Consider the following 22,178-nt stretch of genomic DNA (forward strand, 5'->3'; position numbering starts at 1 on the left):
GCGGCTCGGCTCGGCTCGGCTCGGCTCGGCTCGGCCCGGCCCGGCCCGGCCCGGCCGTGCGCCGCCGAGTGCTGCCCGCAGGTACCGTTAAGCGGGGGCAGACTTAGGGACGGTGGCGGGTGGGGGACCTGGCCCGGGCCTGGCCCGTGGCTCTGCTGGGGCAGCGCCGTCCCTCAGCAAAGCCCTGGGGGGCCTGGGCTCTGTGGGGACTGTAAATAACGCTGGGTGCTCCGTGTGGGGCCTGTCAGCCGACGGGGGGCATCGCCTGGCCGCTCCTGGGCTGCGGCCTATTGCTCCCCGCACATTGGGGAAGGAATACGGGGGTTCTGGGTAACCTCCGCACCTCAGCGTGGTGGCGTGTCCCTTTAATCCTTTTCTCTCTTAATCTCTAGATGAGCTGAGAGATGTTGGCCAGGGGAAGGTGGAAGGTGCTGGGGTGAGGCTGTGAGTGTGTGTCTCAGAGCCGGACCAGGGTGTCCCCTGACCAGAGTCTTGCCCCCACGAGAGGTTTGCCCCCGCCACAGGTTTGCCCTATGTCCGCCATTGGCAAATGCTGGCACAGCGCTCCCAGCATGACGGGCAGCCCGACTCCTGTCCGCTGACCCTGCAGTGGTGTCAGAGGACAGCAGGATCAACGCATCACTCTCCTACCTGAGCTGGGCTTGGCACTGGTGATACCCCAACGAGTGTAACAGCCCTCCATGCAGCTGCCCTGGAAGATGGAAGAGAAAAAAAGTAAGTCTTAAATATGTTTAAGCAGATCTTATGAGAATCATAGAATAGTTTGGGTTCAAAGAGACCTTTAAAGGTCATCTAGTTGGAGCAGGGACATCTCCAACCAGATCAGGTTGTTCAGAGCCCCGTCCAACCTGGCCTTGAATGTTTCCAGGGATGGGGCATCCACCACCTCTCTGGGAACCTGTTCCAGTGTTCCACCACCGTCATTGTAAAAAATGTTTTCCTTATGTCCAGTCTGAATCTGCCTCCCTCTATTTTAAAACCATTCTCCTTGTCAGGAGTAAACTTTTCTAGGAATCAGCAGTCTTCACTTAGCCTCTTTTCCCAGTGAACCAAATGAAATTTCTGTGCCAGAGTAAATGGAAATGTTTTTTTTATTACAGCGTAGAAAAGACGAAGTAGCTGACTTATAAGTAAGGTGTGTTCTATGTTCTCTGTGTCATTAGTGGTGATAGTCAGAAATTTTATATCTTCAATGTGGTTGAAGAATGCTGCCTTACTTCTTAGTGTTATTGCGGTGGAGATATCTTGCTTTATCTTGCATCTGTTGAGAAAGAGAGTCAGTAATTTTTTTTTTTTTACCTAAAAAAGCCTTCATTCTTTTCTAAATTAATTTAGTTGCAGTACTGTTCTACTGACAGCATTAATTTAAAAAAGATAAGAGAGAAATGTGAGCTAATAGGAAGGGGGTATTATGTAGACTCAGCTGAATATGCTGGAAAGTATGGGTCATCTCAGAGCTTCATGCTTGGTGGATATTAAGAAGTGACCTATGTTAAAAAAAAAAATCCCTCCCACAGCTTATTTTATTTGCGTGTTCTTGAGCTAGGTCTTGACAAGACATGGGGTGACTATTTGAAAGTGGGGTGACTATTTCACCACAATGCTTTCTCGCACAGTGCTCACTGATACCTGCTGTAGTATTTACTTGTATAAATTTTGAAAAACCAAGTAACTACAAGCATTTTAATTTCTCATCTGATCTCTTGTCCATTCTGTGTCTCTTACAGTGCCGTATGACTGCTTTGAAGTGGAGAACCTTACCAGTTCCAGGGAGGAGATGACTGAAGGTGCTATAATTTGGGTTTATGGAGGGAACGGGGAAGGTAGTATATATTGGGCACCTCTTCTGATGTGGAAATGATAACCAGAAGACAATGGTTTTGCCTTATGGTGTGCATGTAAGATGTTAGTCAGCAGTAATACAGGTCTTTTAAAAAAAAAAAAAACGCACCCAAGTATTTTTTCCGGCAGCTGGCATAAGTAGCCCCGGCCTTGGCTGCTTGTTTCTTGCTCGAGCATGATTACTCTGCACAGTGCTGAAAAAAAAAGTTATATGGCCTCAAGGATCCTATAGAGGGAAAAGAAAATCTCTCCAGAGATAATGGCCTCAGCCAGGTTTAGAACTATTGCCACCGGATGCCAGTCCACACCCCGAGTCGTCAGCTGGTACAATCGTTTTGAATGCTGACAAGGTAGATGCATCCTGTGTCTGTTCATTCAGTGTCCTCCTGGCTGGGTTTGACAATAGCAGCATTAAACTTAGAGAGGAGATTAGTGATGTGGACATCCATCTTTTTTGAAATGAACATTATGCTATGAACTTCACAGGCAATCTTTGCTTCTTCATGCCAAACCCAGTTTTTGCTACTGGAGTTTTGGGGCACTCCGGCGTGAGAACTGGGGAAGCATTTCCAAGGCGAGTGAGTGATTTGAACACTACATGCAGCAGAATGCATTTTATTTCCCTTTAGCATACACAAGACCGTAACTGATGACCCAGAAATTAAAAACTGTGTTCTGTCATGCATCCTCTGAAGCAATCTACCCCCCAATGCTATCCAGACTTAGTAAATTGATTGAAATATCTGAAAACGAGTGTAGATAAGGACAGCAGTTTTAATCTGCAGTGGTGGAAATTCTTACTAGAATTTCTGAAATATATTTTTAAACACAGATATTAAATATACTTATTTCTTGGTATTTTAAGTTTGTGATACTGTCATGCACAGCAGAAGGGTGGGAATGGCCCAGGGCAAATGATGTCTCCTGGAGCAGTAGTATAAGGTTCCAAGAGTGTGGTGGACATTTTTTGTAACTGGACTTTGACCTTTCCACATTTTTTTTTTTAATTTCTGTGAGTATAAAAGCTCATCAAATTATGTTAAGAGTTGGTGCCAAATCAGTTAGTTTAAAATATAAAGTACTTTCAACATTGCTTGCAACCTGACCTAGTCAGGGATGTCCCTGCTCCTTGCAGGGGGGTTGGACTAGATGACCTTTGAAGGTCCCTTCCAACCCTAACCATTCTATGATTCTATGATTCTATGAAATATTATGCTCTTAGCTGCTGGTGACATAAGCAGGTGGTGTTGTGGTGACAGAAGATTGTTTCATTCTTCACTGTCATGCCTTCACGTGACGCTTTTGAGGGTAACCATAAACTCTGTACTGCCATGGCATTGCTTAGCTTCTGTTATCTTGGGCAACAGAAGTCATTCTCTGGTAAGGAAAAAAAATAAGGAAATACTTTTTACTAGCCTTACAAGAACACAGAATTTCATGACTGCTGAGGAGATGTTGCTCTAGCACATTTGCCAACCAAGATTTACTGTCTGAAAGTGAAATGTAAACCTGGAATGGTGACAGTGGGCTTGTACCTCAAGAAATGGAATAGGAAAACAGATTTACTTACTCTTTTGTGCTTGATCATTGAAGAAGAGAAACGTTAAGCATGGGAGAGAGCATTTTCTCTTTTCTGGCATTGTCTGTGGCACACTGAACCATATTCCCTTTTCAGAGTCCTTGCCAAAGGTGTGCTGCTAATGTTTTAACAAGCACTTTTGTGAGTAGGCTTAGTACATCAAAGGTTCATACACTTGGAAGAGAAGAGGTTCTGAACCAATAGCTTAAAAAACATTTCTTTAAACAAAATATTCTTACAAATATTTCTAGTGAAGGAAGGAGGCACGATATAAGAGGTGTATTAATTATCGCAACTGATATCACTTGGTGAACAAAGTTTATCAAACTGCTTTTATCTGAAAATATTTTAAACATTTTTTCCCTAGAAAAAAATACCAAAAATACTGATGGGACAAAATAGTCAGCTTGTGTAGCTAAGGGAGGCTACACCTATAAAAAAAAAATTCCAAATGTCTTTTGTTTAATAATATATTCAGTTCATTCAATTGAAAATGTTCTTCTATGTTGCTTCTATGAGTTTCAGTGGTGATTGATTTACAGTGGGGCTAATTTGCTGGTGTTTGGAGAAAGGCTTTCACAGCCCTCTGCGTAGACATGCTTGAAAAGTTACTTGAAGGGAGCATAATGGACCGTCAGAAGCCACTCCAGTTCATCACTCAATTTCTGTTTCACTTTCGTGATCAGGTTTAGGAATAGACTTCTGAAGGTTTAAGCCTACAAAAGAAGACAGGTGTGCTGGCTGGTTTTTCAGAAGTGGCTCCCGATGAAATGAGCGGGAACCTTCGGAAAGTCCACTAGGAGCTACTTGTGGTTTTAAACTTCTTGGGAGCTGTACAAGCTTGTAAATTGAAATTTGCATTTCAGGTGATTTGAAGTCGTTTTGGACACAATTGGGAGGTAGAAGAGTGGACGTCATATTTGAGCAGGTGCAAAATGTGCTGCAGTTGCTAAAGCAAAAGATCAAGAATGGAACTGCCACCAACCAAGGTTTGAGATCCTCGTAACAGTTAAGCTGGACTGCAGGGGAGCTGTGGCCTGCTTTGTGTATGGCTGTGTGGTATCTGCCACAATTCAGATACCTCTCAGTTTAAATTACTTAGTAATTAGTGGTTTTGAGCACTTCTGAAAATATATCTGCTTTTAAAAAAAAAAAAGACTAATAATTTCAGGTGCATTTTGCCATTTTCTTGTTTTGCTTGTATACTTTTTCAAACGTGTGGCTCTTAAGCACATGAAATGTTTATTCTTGAGAAGTAGTGAAATATCTGCAGTCCCTTGTATTTTATTTATCATCGGAAGTTTTAGCCTTTCAAGCTGATCTCAGTGAACTGAATGGTTTTGGGGTTGAATTGTAATTACGTAAGTATTATTTCATGTTGGAGACCCCATTATAACTTGAAACATTGGTAGAAAACTGTGATAGCAATGCATTTAAGATTGTTCCCTGATTTTAATGGAGATAAGTTTATTTTATCTACATCAAAATCGAAAGTCTGATAAGCCTGGAGCAGTTATACAGGTTTCTTTTTACTTATTAATTTAATTCAGAAAAATTACTTTTTTTTTTATTAAGTCACCCATGTAAATGTAATCTGTGGATCTTACTGCTTTTTTTTTTTTGTGCAAGAAAATGTACAGTAGTGTATGATGCTTCTGAACTGGTATAGCCACACCCTCTGCATTGTACTGCTTGCTCTAAGTCGGTAGTGCAATTTTTTGTGTACTTGAGCTCCCACATCTTGATTTTTATGAGAAAATATTACAGCAATGCATAGATAAAAGTTGAACTTCAATCCCCAGATGATGCAATGAATCTGTGACAGTTAAATTTTAATTTTTCTGTGCTTTATTCTATAAGGATTTCAAACTAAAATGTTAACATGGATTTTGCTGACACTTGTCTGTCGCCTTGTAATATTTATTGCATGAGGTAAGAGGTTGAGACAGAACTGGTCTCTCCTTTGTGTTCTGACTATCTGAAGGCCATTTCCACCAATTTAGGAGTAGCATTAATTTGGTCTGCCAAGATCAAACCCTTTTCAGCTGGAAGATGACTAGTCTGATGACAATGTAAGGAGAGAAACTTACACTAAATTGTGTTTACATGTGTTACTGACACCGGAGGCTACTGGTTTGTGTGTGTTTGGAAATATTCCAGCAGCTTTCCAAAAGCCAGAGAATGTTTGGTGCTGATTCACAACTATTGACATGAGCCGTAATCTTACTGTAATTTGTAGATGTGTCTATTAAGGACTGTGGTGCAAGAGGTTTCTAGCAGTACGAGTCTTGCAATGCTCTAGATTAGCATACCAGGGAAACAAGTGTCTTTGGAGGACTTACACTTTGTTTTCCCTTTTAGTAGTCCCTATTATCATTACTTAAATTACACTCCATGTCTGTTTTGTCTTGGTTTCTTGCATAGAATGCTGGCAGGCCTGGACACTGGTGAATGAAGCTAATCTAGGTGATCTCTTAACCATGAAAAATGGTATGTGCATCCAAATTGTTTTTATTTGGTATGTGGATTTAATTTGTCTTGGTTTACTCCCCAGGAGCTTATTTCCCTTTGTTGAAATCAGTAAAATAAATCTGAGAAGTGTATCAGCATTACAAGGGAAAAAATGTAGAATCATAGAATAGTTTAGGTTGGAAGGGACCTTTAAAGGCCATCTAGTCCAACCCACCTGCAGGGAGCAGGGACATTTCCAACCAGATCAGGTTGTTCAGAGCCCCGTCCAACCTGGCCTTGTATGTTTGCAGGGATGGGGCATCCACCATCTCTCTGGGCAACCCATTCCAGTGTTCCACCACTGTCATTGTAAAAATGTTTTCCTTATGTCCACTCTGAATCTGCCTCACTCTATTTTAAAACCATTACCCCTTGTCCTATCACAACAGGCCATGCTGAAGAGTTTCTCCCCGTCTTTCCTGTAAGTCACCTTTAGGTACGGGAAAACCGCTATAAGGTCTCCCCGGAGCCTTCTCTTCTCCAGGCTGAACAGCCCCCAACTCCCTCAGCCTCTCTCACAGGAGAGGTGCTTCAGCCCTCTGATCTTTGTGGCCTCCTCTGGACTCACTCCAACAGGTCCATGTCCTTCTTACGTTGGGGGCTCCAGAGCTGGATGCAGTACTGCGGGTAGGGTCTCACAAAAGTCAAGTACAGGGGGAGAATCACCTCTCTTGACCTGCTGGCCACACTTCTCTTGGTGCAGCCCAGGATGCGGTTGGCTTTGTGTGCTGCAAGTGCACATTGCGGGCTCATGTTGAGCTTTTCATCCACCAGCACCCCCAAGTCCTTCTCCTCAGGGCTGCTGTCACTCCATTCTCTGCCCGGCCTGTATTTGTGCTTCGGATTGCCCCAACCTATGTACAGGACCTTGCATTTGCCGGTGTTGTACTTCATGAGGTTCTTATGGGCCCACCTCTCCAGCGTGCCAAAGTCTCTCTGGCTGGCATCCCTCCCCTCCAGTGTGTCAACTGCACAACACAGCTTGGTGTCGTCAGTGAATTTGCTGAGAGTGCACCCTATCCCGATGCTCATGTCACCAACAAAGATGTTAAACAGGGCCAGTCCTAACACTGACCCTTGAGGAACTCCACTCATCACTAGTCCCCGCTTTGATAGCAGACCGTAATTATTAGCGTTCTCAGGTGGAGGACTGTGGACCCTTGCCTGGGTTTGTTCTTTTGCGGTTTGTATGCATGTGTATATGGCTTGTACCAAGTGGGGAGAGTTTGAACTAGTAAGCCCTGATGAGCCTGAGCTGGCTGCAAGCAGAGTCATCTTGTGCATGGCTCCACTAGCTGTGATACCCTGGCATCCTTTGACCTCAAGTAGCACAGATAAATCTGTACGCGTACTTCATACGTATGTTGTCTCGATGTGCTTTGAAAGCTGAATGGAAGGTTTTAATCTGCAAATCACCTGATGGTCTGTGAAAAAGGGTATTTCGGCCTCCAGTTCATCCATGTACACCTAAGTTTTTACTCTTTGGGAAAAGGGAAGGAGAGAGAGAAAGGGAAAGGAAGAGCAGGAGAGAAAGTGTGAGAATGTGTGTTAGCTAGTCACTCACTTGCACTCCTATGTGCAAACACAAGACTTTTGTGTAAGTTATAAAAAGCAGCTTCTTTTTTTTAGAAGGGCACTTGCTAGCATACTCTATGTTAGCTGTAGTTCATAGCAATGCATTGTTTTTAATGTATTTTGGCAATTAGCTCTTTAGTAACTGAAGTAAGTTTGATTATAAATTGAAATGTGGATTGCTGAAGTTTTGGCTTGCATTCAATTTTTTTCAGTAAATGATGGGTCTGATGGAGATGGCATACAGGAAACCAAACCCAAATTTCAGCCTCCTCTTACAGATGACAGCACTGCAAACTCTGTAGAAAGTTCTCACAGGTCAGTGTATTAAATAATTTATTCCAGTTACTTATTTGATGTAATCTTTAGTGCATTTGAGAGAGATTTAAATCTCTCTCTTATATTCCTAAATTCAACATTTTAACCCAGTTTTGAGTCCTGGCAGCTTTCAAAGTGAAAATATTTTTAACATGACCTGCATGGAAAACCTGAAATTTGAGTAGATTTGTCTAATTTACCACATCAGAACGTTGCAGAATGAAACAGGACACTTGGTTGTGGCTAAAGAGCCGTGAGTATTACCAGGATTATCAGGGTTAGGACTTAAAAATTTTTTAGTTCAGTTCTCAGTCTTTCACAGACTGTGCAAATTGTCAGACACATGACTTAGTCTCTCTGTATTTAGCCTCTGGTACTGATTTGGAAGATGGGAGCAAAGATATATCATTCCTTTCTTTATTTTTTTTCTTTTTTTTTTTTTTTTAATGTCCTTTCTGTGTTTTACCATGTAAGTTCTTTCTGGGAAGAAGCTGTTGCCTTTTTTTTTTTTTTTTTTCCAAATGCCACTGAACACATCTTCTTATGATTTTAGGACAGTAACACAACGCAAACAGTGATTTGGTGAAATCCTTGGCCTTCTAGCAATGGGCTGTTTCTTTCCTGTGTTAATAATATTGAACCACTAAAAAACTGAGCGTTTTACTGGTTGTCTAAGGTGCTGCTCTTTTTCTCTTATTTTTTTTTTTTTTTTATTTTATTACAAATAGCAAGACGGAGGAGATGGAAAAAACAAATTCAGGGAGTAAAGAAGCATCTAGTAAAAGTCAAGATTTACCGTTAAACGTGCCGTATCGGAACCACAAGTGCTGTAGTGCATGTCTTGCCAACAGAGCAGCGGGCTCCTACAAGGGTGAAAATCCTCTTAAGATACCAATCCTGTTTCACTTTCAAAGACGCCATGCAAAAGCAGACTGCCTTTCGAAATCACTGGATGTGAACTATAAAGCTCCTTGTGGACGAAGTCTGAGAAGCTTCCAAGATGTGCAAAATTATCTGTTTGAAACAGAGTGCAATTTCTTATTTGTTGATCACTTCTCTTTCAACACGTATGTACTGTTGGGCAGGAACACTATACATCCCGAACCCCTTGTGTTTGATTTTGATATTAGCAATGGAGCCGAGTCTGTGCCCATTTCCTTCTGTAATGATCTTGACCGCGCAAGACTACCTTATTTCAAATATCGGAGGGCGTCGTGGCCACGTGGATATTATCTCAACAATTTCTCCAGCACATTTGTTGATTCATGTAACTGCACAGATGGCTGTATTGATAGGTAGGTAGAAGAATCTAACCCCAGACAAGTGGTGCATGATGCCTCAATAGTGGGGTCGTGGTGTGCCAAATAATGAAAGACCAATTCTGCTGGAATATCTGTGGTATCTGTCTTGTACCGTGCTGTGTTTTGACTGACACCACTGTGTCTTTGTCTTCTCCAAAACTTGAGTGCTCCTACCCATCCAGGCTCTGTTGCAGGGAAGGAAGTGATTAACAAGTGGATTATTTGTGTTCCTTTCCCTTTCTCCCCCAATTGGCAGTGTGTCTCGTCCAAGTCGAGCTGGCAAGCAGATCTCTCGGCTTTGGGAAAAGAGTGGGGAAGGCAGGGTCTTGTGCCAGCAGAGGAAGGCTCGTTTTCCTGGCAGGCAGGGAAGGATCCTGCATGACAACTTCTGCAGCAGCTTCTGCTGTGAGATGGTGTCCTAGAGGTGGAGTCAGACAGCCTGGACAGATCAGATAATTTGGGGCATAGAAGGTTACTGAGGGCAGAGGAAGAAACATCCCCATTCACACTCTACATCCCATCCTTCCCTTTTCTAAACAGAAACTATGAAACCCGGTGGTCACAGAACACGTTTATGTTCTGAGCAATTCAAGTGGTGTTGCTCATTGCTGTCTTTTTCTAAAGCCCAGTAGCTCTGGGCTACATATTACTTTGTGGGAACCTGCCACAGTTAGCATATCTAAGAGTGGTGATAGTTTTGTCTGCGTATCTTTGACCTGATCTCTTCCTGTGGGTGTTACTTGGTTTTGAATCCATTTTGTGTTATTGATAGGTAGGTCAGTTACATGTGCAGTGTCATGGCTCATGGTCCAACAAAAGCTTGAAATCACAGCCTAGTATAATGGAGCTTCAGGAATTAAAGTTACATAGTTTCAGCTGAGCGGTGTGGAACAGCAAGTACATAGCATGCTGCTTCTTTATACTGAACTCCCACAGGAGTTGAGATGCTTTTGATGTGTGGTTTTGTGATCAGGATATGGTCCGTGCTGTTAGCACCAATGCTGTGGGTCGTTGGAGTTTTCATTACATAAGATGATGAAGACCAGTATTATTGCTTGAATTCTGCAGTCTACAGTGTGAAATTCTTAACTTCCTGGGGGTCAGGGTGGCAGGAAAGTAATGAAGTAGTGGCTAATGGACTGGGGTGCTGTGCCAGAACAGCTGATTTTCATTCATTCATTCAATCCATTTGACAGTGTCCTGTTTATGATAAATCTCTGCTGTACCTGAGCTGTTGGCATGTGCCTTTTACAGAGTTTACCAGAAGAATGGGGTTGGGGTGAAGAGAAAATTGTTATTGTAAAGCACGCATAACCAGGCAAGAGATAAAGAGAGAGTGCCTGAAATGGCCTTGTAGAGTAAAAGTGAGGGGAAAAAATGTAAGTATATATAAAACTCTGTAGTCAAGTACATTTTAAATGACCTAGATTTGTGTTTGATTTATGCTGCCCCAAATACATTCTGAGATGTTTTACTGTTGTGGTTTGGGTTTTTTTAGGTCAAAATGTGCATGCCTACAGCTAACTGCAAGAGGCTGTAGTAAAATTTCTTTATCTCCAAGTAGTAAAACATCTTGTGGATACAATTACAAAAGACTGGAGGGACCTGTTCCTAGTGGGTAAGAAAGAACAAACTATCAACTGTTATTTTGTTTGTATGCTCTTCTTCTACTCCTGTAGCATAAGTGGTACAGGACTAAAATAACTGCAGTTTCTGCTTTACTGAAACCTTCCATTCTTGTCACAATTTTACTGACAGATCAGGATGATAAAAAATAATTAATGTGAGTTGAGTAATGGGAGGAAAAAGCCACTTTTTATACTGCAGATACTGAAATTTTCACAGCTTACTTCTTCAAGGTCGAAGAAGAGTATGAAGAGTAACATAGTCTTAGCTGGTCCAGGAACTCAGGCCCATGTGCTGGTTCATTCAGGCATGCCAAGGGGAGAAGGGAGAGGTGAATGAAACCTGCCACAGGGGAAGGACGTCTATCACCACACCATCACAGCATATATCAGCTGAAGAAGTGAGACAGTAGACACCCTTGAGTTTTGCCCTGTATCTTATCCACCCATTTGCTCTGTAGGACCAGAGTCCTAAAGAAATACCAGCCCGCTGCTGTTGCTGGACCTGGTTATGTGTGACTCTTCCAAGAGTCTCCAAAGCTGTCCTAGTGCTTGCAAGTATTTGCCCTTTTTCTTATTCAGCTCCTCTGGATTAATATGTGGCCTGGGGAGGGTGCCAGTAACGTCAGATGTTTAGGAGAGGAATTATGCAAGGTGGTTTTCTGCAGTAGCCAAGAGCTGAACCCAGAGGCTTGTGGAGCCCCTTTCAGTCCTTTGTTGCTGTGTGATGTTAGTTTATTGTTGGCATGTAGTGTTAAAGCTGCCAGTAAACCCAGAAAGAAATGAAAAAAAAAAAAAAAAAAAACCCACAACTGTGAATTCTCTTAGAAATATTTCATTAAATCCTAAAGCTCATGACAGCTATAGTGAGGTTGAGGTAAACAGGTTGTCTCTGCTAAAATCAGTTCCAGTATAGAATGAGGTGCTTCATAGGGGTTTCTGCTTCTGTATGATAGACTCCTATAAAATAAAAAAGGCCACATTTCTTTTTTTTTTAGTCTACTTGTACCAAAATCTAGCTGACAGACTCTTAAAATTGATCAATTGGCAATCAAGAAAGTCATGAGCTTCAGAGCACTGCTGCACAATCGGTTTTAGGCACAGTCTATCTTTTCAGTCAGCTGCCTGATTAATGCTCAGGAGGGAAATTAATAATAGCAAATGTGTTTTGATAATGCATTATTTTATATTGTGTTTTGTTTTGCTTCTTGGCAGAATTTATGAGTGTAGTGTGTTGTGCACGTGTGACAAGATGATGTGTCAAAACAGAGTTGTACAGCATGGCATTCAAGTCAGGTTGCAAGTGTTCAACACAGAGAAGAAAGGCTGGGGCGTCCGCTGCCTGGATGATATCGACAAGGGGACGTTTGTTTGTACTTACTCAGGTAACAGAAAGTGACCTGTGGAAGATGTATAGCATAATTCTCCCTCTCCTGTGGCCTGTGCTCTGGAATTTATTTGAGAAATAAACAGGAAAATTGGGGCTTGGAAGAGAAGTGAGTTAATGTAATCTTAACTTGTGAGATGATCAAATGGACAGAACAACCTGGAATGACTCTGCAATGCAATGGGGCCAGACAAACAATCAAACCATTCTGGAGCAAAGCCTATCTCAGACTGTTGTTTTTTCCCTCACAGGTCTGTGCATCCTGCACCAGGGATTGTTTTCCTTCGGTATAAATGCATGTATATTTTGTATTCCCAAATAATGTTCTTGTTGTTTTTTTTTAATGTAAGTTTGAGCTGCGGTAGTGTGTGTGACCCATCTTAGCAAACAAATTATTTAAAAAAAAAAAAAATTCTTTTTCTTCCAGGCAGGTTAATGAGCAGAGCTGAAGTTCAGGTATTGGGAGATGCTGGTCAAGAGCTGAAGGAGAAGAGTGCTGTGAATAACAGAGGCCATGGCTTTTTTTCCAAAAAAAGAAAAATTGACACAGATTGTTCAGACTCTGTGATTGAACTGGTGCAGACTGGCAAAAATAACATTCTTGAGAAGCAGGAATCTTTGTCTCAGACTGTGGATAATGAAAATAAATCAACTTTGTAAGTTTACCAAAGCAAACCTAAGCATAACAAAACTAATATTCTGCTATTCTAGAAAGTCCTTTGTAAAACTTAGAGTAGAATGGAATGTCCTCAGCTGAGGTGTTTTGTTTTGCTTTCTCAACTTTTAAAAAAATTCCTGATTATTGCTTCTAGTGGGACAGAGTTTTTCCTCTATATTAATTTTACTTACCATGTGTACCACTTGGTATTTTCTAGAAATCCAGTTCATCTCCTGGGTGTACTTGATCTCTTCAGGGCATTAATCATTATGCTGATTTGAAAGAATTAATGAAAGATGCTTGAGATAAATGATTTAAACATACTTGATGGCACTGAAGGATATGGTGACAAATTGGCCAGTGTCTGTCCTGTCCTTTGCTCCCAGTGTCTAAACCTCTTCTTCTTTGCAAGATAACCTTTCCTGCTAGAAGTCTTAACCTTTCCCATTAGGAGTCTGACAGCACCTGACTTTCGCACTGAATTATTCAAAAGTTCTGGTCCTATTTTCATTCTACAGTCAAGGTCTCATAGCCTATCAGGATTCCTAAAATAAAATTACTGTGAAATAACCATGTGGTTTTGTCAATAGCATTCTGTAGTCTTTTCAGAAGGAAGTAGGGAGCTTGTTTTCTTAAACTTTATTCCTTGCCTTGCCACGCTGTTTTGTAAAAGCTTTCTTTGTACTACTCATAAATGATTGCAAATTGTTTTTCATTTCATAGTAGAAGATTATTGTGAATCTTTCAGAAGCGCCATGAAATTGCAAATGGAAATTTTAAAAAATACCTGCCAGTATATTCTCAGATGCATTTCAGTATCTTGGAAACCTAATGAATTTGTGATCTTGTAAATTATATCATTATCAGCAATCAGTTAGATTTTACTTCTGCTGAGTGCTGTTACTAAAAATTGCAGGGAAGCAGATTTTTAAAGTTGCTTTTACTGTGCTGCTACCTTAAATCTCATGAATTTCCTTTTCTAAGAATAAAAATACTTTGCATGTGGGCTGTGTAAAAACATACGACAGACAGAAAGACCCTGTTATTCTGCCTCCTAAGAAATGAGAATCTGGCTGAACTGAGAAGCCTTTGAGAGAACATCAGTGTGCTAAGCTTGACAAATCATTCACCCAAACAGATTGCCTTTAAAAAGACAAACAATGTAGTCATGTCCCAACTTTTTGTGGCTTCTGCACCTTCTGAATTTACAAAGGGGTTTAAATCTTAAGAAAGCCGTAGAGTAGCATTTGTTGCCATTATCAGTAGCCCAGAGAAGTACCATAATGGTTTTTTGTGGCAAGAAAACGCATATGAATGTTTTACATTGAAAAATGTCTTGGATAAGAGCTGTTACTTTTTGCTAGACATTGTACAGATGTTAAGTATAGTTTTGAAACTCTTGTTTTCTACTGCACTCTGAACGTAATCCAAATTAATGAGGTTTAAGATGTTTTAAATGTGTGTGCCAAATACTGCTTCCTATCCTTCCTCAACCTTCTCCTAATGTGAAGGAGTGAAGTTCTTTTGTGGGAGAGTGCTTCCCATATCTGCCATGTATTGTCTGCCTCTCCCTCTGTCTCCCTCTCTATCTCTTGTCCCTGCAACATCTTTGCTTTCCTGTTTGAAAGCTGCACTGTCAAAACTGTTGAGCGTGGTAGCAGGAAAAAGGCAAAACTCTGTCTGTGGGTGCTCTATTTTGAGATGATCTGATATAATAATCATAAAACAATAGAGAATTTGGTTCTCAGCAGGAGACCTGGGAAAGGATGTAAAAGCAGCTGCTGATCTCTCAAAAAAGTGAACAACTGCTTTTTACAAGTACTATTTAGAACCTAACCTAGGTCCTCAGTTCTTAAAGGCAAAATAGTCACAGAACTTGGCGCGAGGCCAGACTTTAGTCTCTGGTGTAGTCTGTTCTTTATGAACAAGGGACTGTTAGAAAAATGTGTGTTCTGAGAGTTACTTATGGGTCTTTTTGTCTTTTATAATTTCCTTTGACTTCTCTGTACAGGGTTCGTCCAAGGTATTTAAGTATTGGAACTGCGAGAAGGCCTGAAACGAGAACAGTTGTTTTTCATAAACACCACCTAAAAATGGTAATAATAATAAGTGGCTTTAATAGATTAATTTTTCACTATGCTGAATATGTAGGTTAATTTTGACCTTTTCCTGTTATACATTCAAATAGTTCTAATGATCTTTCTTTGTGGGATTGTGTCACACTGTGAGCTAAGCTGGCGTGCTGGAAGCTATACCCTATCCCTTCTCCATTATCCGTCCCTCAACACGTTCCCTGAGACCAGCACTAACTATTTTCACAGCCTTCCCTTCTCTGCCCTTCACTTACACTCCAGCCTGCAGAGCCTTAAGAAGTCATTCTCCCTCTCCACCCCCAGCTGTAACTAACTGCAGGGTTAGGGGGTCAGAGTGATAATAATATTTTTGTGATGTCTCCCCAAAGAATGACATAGCAGGGAAAGAAGAAAATCTCAGGAGTTGGATGCAGTTTTCTCATGCGGTGGCACAGTTGGGAGAATTTGATGTGACCTAGGTGTGAAATGTTGCTTGCAAATACGTGCAAAGGAGGGAAAGTTGAGTAAACTTGCTGTGTAGGTTTCATTGGTTTCATTGCACTTAAGAAGTGCATGCGGGATTTTCATGCTAACATTTGGCAGTGTTGTCCATTCTGGAGCTCTGCTAACTAATTGCCTTTTTGTGGTGGGAGAGGAAAAATCCTACCACATCTGTTCTTTTAATTGAAACTGTGTAAAAAGTACATTTGGGCTTTCGTTCAGCAACTTACACAAACATGTTTAAATTCTGATGAAATTGTTGAGACTTAAGCACTTATTTAAATGTTTTCTTGAGTCAGGAGCTCCTTCCAGGTTATTCTGAAAGGTAGTTTGAAATTAAGATAAGTGGTGCATTCCAACTGTAGCCATGCATTGCAGTAGGTTTGAAACGTCAACCCTAGAGTCCTAAAAGCCACTTGCTACCCTTTGTTGACCCAGAGTTGCATACAGCAACAATACATCGCAGCCTTTTCATTATCTTTTGTTCTGTTTAAAGGAAATGGATACACTGGTGCACAAAGCCAGCTCAGATGAGGAGAAGAGTTCTCAGATTCATCAGTCAAGCAAAACAAAACTAACCAGTGGAACAAAGAAAGGAAAAGAAAGTAGGTTTGCAGTACGCTTGTGCCCAATCAGGTGATAGACTTGGAATGTAGAAAGTGATCTTTGGATGCCTGCAGGCCTGTTCTCAGAGTAGAGTGATGTTGTCTGTGTAGTGCCTGGGCTGTCTTAAGAGAGCTCAGCAGTACAGAAATCATTGCTGCCTTGCATATTACAGTGCAGTAACTGGTACAGGGGCAATCTTTTGCCTGCAAAGTTGATCTTGGGACATGTTGAACAATCTCGACAGCAGCTTCTCAAATACAGTGCAGTTGTGGGAAAGTCAGTCTTGCAAATCTTATTGTGTCACACCCAATACATGTTCCAGTCAACAAAATCTGAACACGATCTAATGCGGGGGTGGAGGAGGCTCAAGCTGAAGAGGCAGTGTGAAACTGATGCTGTTTGCACGTGCGTCTCGTTTCTGTCTTAGTTACAGTTTGTGATTCTCTCGGAATTTAAGGTGGAGAATGATGATAAAATGCTATGTGGAAGAAATCCATTTGGAGTGGGATTTGAGAAGAAGGGAGAGACTGGATCACTCACAGGAGAGTTGAGCAAGGGCTTTAGGCACTGCAGCAGGAAGCATAGTCATTTGCAGAAGGATTGTTGAGAGGCATGACAAAGGACAGTTGTGTAGTGGACTTGTAATAGCAAGGAATCTGTGTACATTTTGGAGAACTTTCAAAGAAGGGGGGGTGGATAAGACTTCAGGGCCAAACAAGGGAAAGGCTTTGGCCTTACACTGGCACTGAAAAATAACGTACGTGCCCATTGACAGAATCCGCGCAGCAGCAGCAGGAGGAACATCCGATGAAAATTGGACAGACTGAGTCTGCTCGTGGGGACAGTGCAGAATGCAAAAGAAAGAATCTGTCTCTGCAGGGTGTTGATTGTGGCAAGTCAGGTGTGCTGGATGACACGGGTGTTGTGAGGCCACCCAAAAACATACCACTGAAAGCTGACTGCAAAGAGGAAAATCACAGGCGGTCAAAACAAGACACATTTTATGAGGAGGCTGATGGTGACAGGACACCTCTGAAGAATGCTAATGAAGAAAATATTTATGTACTGGATGCCACAAAAGAAGGAAATGTGGGTCGTTTTCTTAACGTAAGTAAAAAGTTGTGTGTGTTCTCTTAGTTGGCTTAGCTTAAATAAATAAATTATGTATTTGCATAAACCAGAAAGCTTTTGCTCATAAACCACACCTGTGGTAGGTCATGACAAGGCAGGCTGTTCGGTGCTCCCTGCACTCTGAAGTGACGGAACAGCAGGTTGGGTCACACTGGCTGTAAGTGCCTGCATAAGGTGATGCATGCTGCATACTAGTTGTTTTTGGCACCATTAGGTTCCTGAGTGAAATATTCACAAATACTTAGTGACATCTTTCTCCTGAATTTTTGAACAGCCTTTTTTGGGGGTCCAGAGAGCAAATGGCACATTTGTTGAACCAGAGGCCTTCTTCCAGCCTCATTTTTTTTGTTCCCTAACCATTGTAAATTCTAGCTTGTTCTGATTTAGGGTAAGTGTTGGAATATTGTACGAAACTTCTCTGCCATTCGATCATAGATTAAGGAAGTGGTCTGTCATACTGTGTACGTATCTGCGAAATAAGTCTCTCAATTTTGACTTGCCAAGAAATAGTAATGACCTACCAAGTACCTTCAGTTAAGACGAATGGTTCATAGACACATCTGCAGTAACTTACTTCTCTTCATTGGCATGAATATGTGTCTTAGAGTAAAATCCTTACGTATATTTAAGCTGCTCTTCCTTGCAGAGGTAATACGGTGTTAAGATTAGTAGTGAATCTTGCTGAAAGCTTTCTTCTGCATCCATGAGCATACATGTGTTCCTACGTGCTCCTGAATGACGTTTCACATCTCGTATCTTTTTGCCAGCGTACACAATCATTTAATCTATTGCTTGTTCCCTACCACTGCTCCCCTGGCTGGCAGTGAGGTACAGCTGTCACCTACTGATCATTTGTGGTGCATCTGATATCTAAGATCAATTCTCACCATGAATTACGGGAGGACAGCTTGATAAAAGAACTTGGTTTTCCTAAGCGAAAGTACTTCAATAATACAATGGCCATAATACTTTGAAAATATATAGTTACTGCAAAAATAAGTAGCAGTAGCATTGAGTAAAGATTCTGTGTGAGCTGGAGGAGAGAAAGAAGAAACTATCTTTACTAGTGACAGGTAATTGACACAAAATAGGTTCTTCAGCCAGTGATGAGGTGTTTCACGGTTTCTAATTAAAATATTTTATTTTACAGCACAGCTGCTGTCCAAATCTCTTTGCACAGAGTGTGTTTGTAGAGACTCACAACAGAAGTTTCCCATGGGTGGCATTCTTCACAAACAGGTGAATTTTTGGAAGTTTAATGTTGTTCATTCAAGGCACTAGGTCAAAAAGCAGTGCTCTAGTTATTAGGAAATAATCATGCTAAGGGGGGCAGATGCTTAGATCATAAAACTGTAAAACTACCTTCGTATTGATGACTTCTTACTGTGCACTAAAGACTGAAGAAATACAGCTGTTCATTGTCACTAATGAGTTTTTCTTCAGTTTTGCACTGAAATTTAAAGTGAGGAAGCTTAATTTTAATGTGTCCATTTCAGTGATAATCTTCTCCAGTGGAAAAATAAGTTTAACTCAGCATGGTCATTTTCAAAGGCAGGATGCACTGATCCCAGTGTTGTGTCTGAAGGAACGGCCAGTAGATCTGGATCCCATAGGGCAGGGTTGGACTATACAGGGTCTTAAGGCTGAGACTCTTTCTGGCCCATTTAAATAAGCTAGCTCCAGGCCTTCTGCTCACAGCTACCAAGAGACGCAGGACTTTGTGTAGCCCAACATGTCCTGGGGAGGTGGCAGTAAGATATCACTCAGAGGTGAAAACTTCCTCTGAAAGCAAAAGATGTGGGTCTTCCCTTACTGGGTGACAAAAAGGGAGGTACAAAGAGGTGGTGCCAGTGAGACACAAGAAGATGACAGCTAAACCCAGGAGGGGAAGGATTAATTGTATGAATGAAGCTAGCTGACACATGTGACAGCAGGAGTACTAGGTGAGAACTTACAGTAGAGAGGAGGGGACTCGTTCCAGACAAACCAACCCCAGGGAACACTCATCCTCTGTAGAACCTTGCAACCCTGGTCCTTAGTGACACAAGTGCGGTGGATTGCTCTGTGAGGAGGGCTCGCAAGAACTGTGGAAAAAAATGTTTTGAAATATGTCAGGAAAAATATTTTATTCTAGCTAGAGTCTTTCTTGCTCGGGCATCTGAGGAATCTTCTTCTTCACCAGTTCCCTGGCTGGCCGTGCTTTCTGGCAGTCACCTTTTTACAACTTTTCTACATTAAGGACTGCATCTGGATCATCAAGCTTAGCTGTATATCTTCCATGAACTTGCCCAGTTGCCTTTTTATTTGTTTTACATATCTGGCCTCCAAAGCATCCTAAGGTGGCCAGGGCCAGGTTGTAGTTATGTGCTGTTTGAAAAGTCCTCATTTTGTTTGTTCTCAGCCTGCTGCCTAGTAATTCACTGGATGCCACTTATATCGTATCCAGTTAGAAATATCAGATAATTACTCTCTTCTTTGTAATGTAAAATTTTATCATATTTTCCCTCAGTTGTTCCTCAGCATCTCAGTCTCAGGTGTTTAATTTGGTATTCATTTTGGGCAGTGAATTTCCTACCTTAGAAATTTCTTCTCTCTTCTGTACTGTTAGAGTGGCTGGTTCATGAGGAGCACGTGTTTAATTCTGAGTCTTCTGCTTTGTGCACATAGATAGTGCACTTACATTAGAACATAGCTTGTCAAACCAAAGATGATCGTCTTCATCACCAGTGTGTCTAGACATCTGTCCAAACTATCTATGTTCTCATTTAGATGTATTTGCTTAGGCGTGTTTTCCTTTTTTTTTTTTTTTTTTTAATTTGATTTTTGTTTCCGAGAATTTTGCCTGAAGTTAGAGCAGGTTGTTTAGACTCTGACCCTATCACACTGCTTGAGAAATTCTTTTCTCCTAGATGTGGGTATTTACACTCTCTGTAGCTCTACTAGGCAAAGCAGCATGTGTGTGCCAGACTCCTTATATCTCTTGGTTCTCTCTCAGCAAGCTGCCTGTGTGGTGCTCCCTGGCCCCTACGGTTTTGGGGTTTGCATGGTGACAAATTGTAAGCATGGTACTGTTCAAACAAATTGACCAAGTGTTTTATTTCTTAGGCATGTGAAAGCTGGAACCGAACTCACGTGGGATTATGGTTATGAAGCTGGAAGCATGCCAGAGACAGAGATTTCCTGTCAGTGTGGAGTTCAGAAGTGCAGGAAAAAAACCTTATAGGCAAGGCTTTCCTACTGTCAACACATCACGTACCTGGAGATTTATATGCTGGAAGGGACTACTACACAGCAAACTGTACACTTGAAGTCTGTGGTGCTGGTTACATTAATCTAAAATGCCTTTCACCCGATTGTTTTTTAAATTTACATTTAAATGTCACTTTTGTAGTTTACAGAATTAGAACTGTTTGTCATAAGAACAGTCATCAAACTTTTCCTAGATAATTTCTGTGCTCCTAGTCTTCCTCTCCACGCCCGCCTTTTCGTTTGCAAGCAAAGTTCACAGTGCACTGAAAGAACTCATGTTTCTGTGCCATCTGCAGCAGAGACATGACTGATGCAGAGCAATGGTTACTTGATGTTTTGTTGTGCCCTTCCACAACGCTGAAAACTCCGTTTTCTGAAACTCGTTATGAATGCAAGTCTGCCTGTAGAGGGGCTAAGAACTATTAAAATATACCTAAACCTGATGGATTCAGTGGAACAGATAGTCTTGAACAGAGATGAGATTAATCAGAAGAGTTTTGCAGAGCTGCGCTCATGCTACAGAATGAGCTGGGCAAGTCCAGCTGCTGCTGGAGACAAGTAACTGTTTTTTGTTGGGTTGCATCCCTCTCCATGTTTGTGACACACAGAGAAATCCAGTGCACCTCATTTCAGTGCTGTGTTGTGTAGTGTGGGACAGATGGGCCACAAAAGTCCCTCCCATTTGTTGGTACAAGAGCAACGAGCTACATTAGGTGACACTGAGTACAAATGCAGGAGGCAGCTCTGAAATGGAGCAAGGGATGGGTGTGCAGATGTGTGGCTTGTGAATACGTTAGAGCGTTGTGCAAAGAAAGTGGTGTTGCGGATGAGCAATTTAGACTGCTCGAAGAACTACCACCAAAGTTATCAGTAAAAGTGGTTTTATTGAAGTAAGATGTTGTAAAAGTGAGACTTAACAAAGTTCGATGGCAAGGTTCACTCTCTAACTTACTGCAGAGGATATAATAATGATTCAAAGCTACCAATACAAAATCTTAGTGCACTATAATTCAAGGTTGTGTATGATATCACTTACCAAAGATCTGCAGTTGGTAAGAGGTCTCTCAGCCTCGAGGAGTAACCTTGAGAGGCATCCCAGCTCAAGGGGAGATCACCGCTGTGCAGACAGCTACTTAGCAGGGAGAGCTCAAAGGCAGCTCACTCAGGCTGTCGTATTTATGGAATAAAGTGCTTGGCTCATAGTCAGATTACCTGTGATGGAAAAGGTAAGCATGGAACTCCTTGTACCCTTGGGTTTCTTTGTTCCTTGAAATGAGTCTTGGAAGAACCACCTGCTGTTCCTGTGTTAATCACATGATTGGTGTTGCAGTTTCCAAGCCCATATGCATCGATGCTCACCGTGTCACCCTGTTCCTTTGTGGGTTTTCAGAGAATGGGTTGGAACTAGAGAAGGTTTTGGCCAAGTTATGGCTGAGGCCTTTGCATCATTTGGAGACTGAACCAAACTATCACGGGTTTGGTCAAGGAGTTGAGTGCATCTGTTGCAGGTGGATTTAAAGCTGGCCCTGCTGTTCACCTTGCCTTCACTTCCTGGATTTGTGGGAGGTCGTGCATGGCAGATCATGCAGAACTGTCTGTCAGTATCTGCTTGGCCATGAGCAGATTTTGTCACTGGATTTCCTGTTTTACAGAGAAGTACTGTTTGCAAGAGTTAGTGATGATTTTGGCAGTTGTATATGGGAATGAAATGTGCGTGTGAGACACTGCCATGGCCACAAAGTAGAGATTTGAAGCCTACAGTTATACTGCAAAATGAAAGATAAGCAGGAACCAGTTCTCGGCCC

At 41.7% G+C, this 22,178-nt stretch overlaps 1 protein-coding gene across 2 annotated transcripts; it reads left to right on the plus strand.

The window, feature by feature from the left end:
• The first annotated feature begins 26 nt into the window (after window positions 1–26).
• On the plus strand, window positions 27–20,816 carry SETDB2 (SET domain bifurcated histone lysine methyltransferase 2). Of its 2 annotated transcripts, XM_086771876.1 has the most exons (15): window positions 27–81; window positions 393–735; window positions 1,749–1,808; window positions 4,309–4,431; window positions 5,867–5,932; window positions 7,741–7,843; window positions 8,572–9,138; window positions 10,643–10,762; window positions 11,985–12,154; window positions 12,584–12,812; window positions 14,826–14,910; window positions 15,884–15,992; window positions 16,769–17,100; window positions 18,275–18,363; window positions 20,230–20,816. In XM_086771876.1, the coding sequence occupies exons 2-15, from the start codon at window positions 702–704 to the stop codon at window positions 20,345–20,347; spliced, it is 2,205 nt and encodes a 734-aa protein (XP_086628002.1). In that variant the 5' UTR covers window positions 27–81; window positions 393–701; the 3' UTR covers window positions 20,348–20,816. The 2 variants fall into 2 exon arrangements, with proteins under 2 accessions (XP_086628002.1, XP_086628003.1); XM_086771877.1 differs by lacking the exons at window positions 27–81; window positions 393–735; window positions 1,749–1,808; window positions 7,741–7,843 and having other exon boundaries at window positions 4,356–4,431.
• Window positions 20,817–22,178: the final 1,362 nt, after the last annotated feature.

Source organism: Chlamydotis macqueenii, chromosome 1 (genome assembly GCF_036417535.1).
Source record: "Chlamydotis macqueenii isolate bChlMac1 chromosome 1, bChlMac1.mat, whole genome shotgun sequence".
NCBI classification, from domain to species: domain Eukaryota; kingdom Metazoa; phylum Chordata; class Aves; order Otidiformes; family Otididae; genus Chlamydotis; species Chlamydotis macqueenii.

What these genes read in the sequence shown, in the direction of transcription:
- SETDB2 (XM_086771876.1), top strand. Translation starts at nt 702, where the DNA reads ATGCAGCTGCCCTGGAAGATGGAAGAGAAAAAAA. An exon ending in AATGAAAATAAATCAACTTT is followed by an intron (nt 12,813 to 14,825) that starts GTAAGTTTACCA and finishes TTCTCTGTACAG; the next exon opens with GGTTCGTCCAAGGTATTTAA. An exon ending in AACAAAGAAAGGAAAAGAAA is followed by an intron (nt 15,993 to 16,768) that starts GTAGGTTTGCAG and finishes GCCCATTGACAG; the next exon opens with AATCCGCGCAGCAGCAGCAG.